The sequence below is a fragment of the Brassica napus genome, chromosome C2, assembly GCF_020379485.1.
Source record: "Brassica napus cultivar Da-Ae chromosome C2, Da-Ae, whole genome shotgun sequence".
NCBI classification, from domain to species: domain Eukaryota; kingdom Viridiplantae; phylum Streptophyta; class Magnoliopsida; order Brassicales; family Brassicaceae; genus Brassica; species Brassica napus.
The window spans coordinates 53,520,002-53,523,650 of NC_063445.1; the positions used below are offsets into that span (position 1 = coordinate 53,520,002).

Here is a 3,649-nt window from a genome sequence, read left to right on the forward strand (position 1 = left end):
TTCTCATGAAATGAAAAATATTATTCAATGAAAATAAAATTAAAATCTAAAAATTTCAACCGTCAACCGCCACCTTCAACCATCAATATTCATGTAATAGATAATTATTTTAGATGTTCAATATATTTTGGATACATATTAGGAATTGAGATCATGTTGAGTACAAGTTCTTCTTGAGAATTTTGAATGTTTCAGGTTCTATCGGTTATCCATTTAGTTTCGGGTTCGGTTCGGATAATACCCATAACCCAAAATACTATAAAACAAGATTCATTTGGTATTTATATCGGGTTCGGATCGGTTCGGATTCATTTTTATCGGATCGGGTTCAGTTCAGATTTTTGGGTTCGGTTTATTTGCCCAGCCCTACTTCGCAAGATGGCACAAACTTTTACTTGTTCTCATTTTTTCCACTCACATTATGCAAAGATGACACAACCTCGACTCCATACTTTCACGTCACAGGAGAGGACCACATGTGAAAGTAGCATACTAATCTTTTTAACTATATACACATTACCATGCTACTGTACCACCACTCTATATATTCAGTCTGGTGTAGATTTAGAGACTTATCAGTTCATTTTACCTTCACCATTGACACTTTCGTTCAAACTTTAAAGGTATGATTATACTTTTGGGGTTCTTTCTAGTTTATCCATAAACACACCATGTAGTTTTGTTCTGTTTTAGAGAACATGGAATATCGTTGAGTATTTTGGGGATATTGTGTGTATGCTTCTTTGAATATAAAGCTTAAATCTGCAGGATTTTTAAAGAAAGACTAATATGGAAGATCGTTGCTTGATCAAGAACGATGTGACTGAAGTAAAATAACTCTCCATCTCTTTCTTGAAATAAAGAACATGTCTAAAAGCCTATGTTCTGTCTTTTTCATTTTGTATAGTTGATTGGTAACACACCAATGGTGTATCTGAACAAAGTTGTTGACGGTTGTCTAGCCCGTATAGCCGCCAAGCTTGAGATGATGGAACCTTGCTCTAGCGTCAAAGACAGAATCGCTTATAGTATGATCAAAGATGCGGAAGACAAAGGATTGATTACTCCTGGAAAGGTTTATATAAAAACACAACTATAAAAAACCATATAGTTATGTCAAATCTTCAAAATAACATTTTTAAATTTTAATCAAAAGATAACAGTAAACTGCTCTAACTCGTAAACTCTAATTCCATCTTTACGATAAACTCTAAATTTTAATCACTAAACTATAAACTCAAACATTGTATATACTCCTTCTGTATCAAAATAAGTGGATTTTAAGGTTTTTGCACACTAATTAAGAAACTACAAATTTTTATTCAATCTTTCTCGTTTGTCTAAAAACAACAATAAATATATATAAACCAACCAATAAAAAATCATACTGCAGAATATAAATAGTCAAAAACATAAAATTGTATTTACTTTTTACATGGAAACTGGAAAACATCACTTAAAATGAAACAAAAAATTTCTCTTAAAACATCACTTAAAATGATACGGAGAGAGTATAATATATATTTGACTTTTATCTTTAATAAATGCTATTTTGGACTTTTTCTGTTGTGTGCTAATTTTTCATAATAATATATAAGTTACTGCTATTTGAGGATATTTTTACTGGGGTCAGGTTTTTCTAGCGGGTTCAAATTTTTATTTTTAATTGGGTCAAGAAAATTGTTTCTTAAATAAAAATAAATATTTTAAAAGAAAATAATGGGGTCAGCTGACCTCTGAACTGTTTTTTGATTAAAGAGTACATTGATTGAGCCAACGGCTGGTAACACCGGGATTGGACTAGCCTGCATCGGTGCAGCAAGAGGCTACAAAGTGATACTTTTGATGCCTTCAACGATGAGCTTAGAGAGGAGAATCATTCTAAAAGCATTAGGTGCAGAGCTTCATCTCACAGATGTGAAGATAGGCATTCAAGGAATGCTGGAGAAAACTGAAGAGATACTAAGCAAAACTCCTGGTGGTTTTGTTCCCCAACAGTTTGAAAATCCGGCAAATCCTGAGGTTTATATAATATCATGCATCCACCCTCAATTATATGTTCTTGTAGTCAGTCTCTCTTTATCTCTCTCTCTCTATCATGATTTCTTACTTGAAGATTCATTACCGAACCACGGGTCCGGAGATATGGAGAGATTCAGCAGGGAAAGTAGATATATTGGTTGCTGGTGTTGGAACTGGTGGAACTGTTAGTGGTGTAGGGAAGTTTCTCAAGGAGATGAATAAAGACATTAAGGTTCAAGAAGTTCACTAATTCTTGAAAACTAACCATATATATTATGTTTCTTCAAGAAATTACAATCTGGATCAACAGGTTTGTGCGGTTGAACCTGCAGAAAGTCCAGTACTCAGTGGAGGAGAACGAGGTGAGGCAATAAACATAACTCTATAGTCTAAGTTCTTGATTATAACTAAACGTTATAAGACTCTTGTAGGTCCACATTTAATTCAGGGGATTGGTTCTGGTATCATCCCAACCAATTTGGAGTTAAGCATTGTTGATGAGATCATTCAAGTAAGTAGCCGACGTTTATCTACTTCTTGAATCATGAAACTGTAGGACCTCAAAAATCCTGATTGAAATCACGAAACAAAATTGGCTGGAAAAAATAATACAGAGCTGTGAAAACCTTTAGAAAAAATGAAATAAATGAATACATGAAGTCGAGATTTGATCTTTTTCCTTAATTGAATTACATGGTTCCAACAAAAACAATGTTTGAGACCTGCATGCAATACTTTTTAATTCAGGTGAAAGGTGAGGAAGCTATTGAAACAGCCAAGCTTCTTGCTCTCAAAGAAGGATTATTGGTATGTTTTTTCTCGGTTTATAAACTATGAAACATAGGAGTTTGTGATACGCTGTGATAATCTGGCAGGTGGGGATATCCTCTGGAGCTGCTGTAGCGGCTGCGTTGAAGGTTGCAAAGCGGCCAGAAAACGCAGGGAAACTCATTGTGGTAAAGCTTTCAAGTCTCTGACTGACCATAAGCGTTTTGAGTTAACCGAGACTATTGAATATCCCTTGGTTATTGTCTGGTTTGCAGGTGGTTTTTCCCAGTGGAGGAGAACGTTATCTATCGACTAAACTGTTTGATTCTGTTAGGTTTGAGGCAGAGAATATGCTGATTGAATGAGTGGCGGTTTGGTCTTGATAAGAGATGTTTGTACCAAGGTTATAGTTTGATTGTTCCTGGCCTTTGGAAAATCTATTAATGTTACATAGTCGATGATAAATGATTGCAAGGCATCGATTAGTGTGTCCGAGTGTGTATAATAAAGAATAATGGAAGATTATAAAGTGATCTTCTGTAACGTATTGAACAAGGAACGTAGAGAGGAGGAATCTTCCGAGTGAATCCGAACCAAAAGCAGATTACTATGATAGTATGAACCAAACCAATGTAATGTTTGAACCAAGACTTTCGATAAACTAGTAAAAAGAAAGAGACGAGTTCTCGTCGGTGGGTCAAAGACAAATACGCGTTTTATTAAATCAAGGAGTCGAAACAGAGTTACAAAAGGGGAAAAGGAATGATCGCACTACAAGAAAACATCAAGGATTCTGAGAGAAAAAATCGTCGGAATTTCGTCGGAATATCGTTATTCCGACGACATACCGACGAAACAA

At 35.0% G+C, this 3,649-nt stretch overlaps 1 protein-coding gene across 1 annotated transcript; it reads left to right on the forward strand.

Annotated features, from left to right (window-relative positions):
* The first annotated feature begins 498 nt into the window (after nucleotides 1-498).
* LOC111209110 (bifunctional L-3-cyanoalanine synthase/cysteine synthase D2-like) lies at nucleotides 499-3,334 on the forward strand. The gene is made up of 10 exons (XM_048747973.1): nucleotides 499-623; nucleotides 769-828; nucleotides 908-1,075; nucleotides 1,759-2,022; nucleotides 2,117-2,254; nucleotides 2,333-2,384; nucleotides 2,454-2,533; nucleotides 2,770-2,829; nucleotides 2,898-2,978; nucleotides 3,066-3,334. The coding sequence occupies exons 2-10, from the start codon at nucleotides 790-792 to the stop codon at nucleotides 3,153-3,155; spliced, it is 972 nt and encodes a 323-aa protein (XP_048603930.1). The 5' UTR covers nucleotides 499-623; nucleotides 769-789; the 3' UTR covers nucleotides 3,156-3,334.
* The last annotated feature ends 315 nt before the right edge of the window (nucleotides 3,335-3,649 follow it).

Coding starts and splice junctions, on each gene's coding strand:
- LOC111209110 (XM_048747973.1), top strand. CDS start 790: ATGGAAGATCGTTGCTTGATCAAGAACGATGTGACTGAA. Junction 2,830..2,897: donor CTCTCAAAGAAGGATTATTG/GTATGTTTTTTC, acceptor ATAATCTGGCAG/GTGGGGATATCCTCTGGAGC. Junction 2,979..3,065: donor ACGCAGGGAAACTCATTGTG/GTAAAGCTTTCA, acceptor TCTGGTTTGCAG/GTGGTTTTTCCCAGTGGAGG.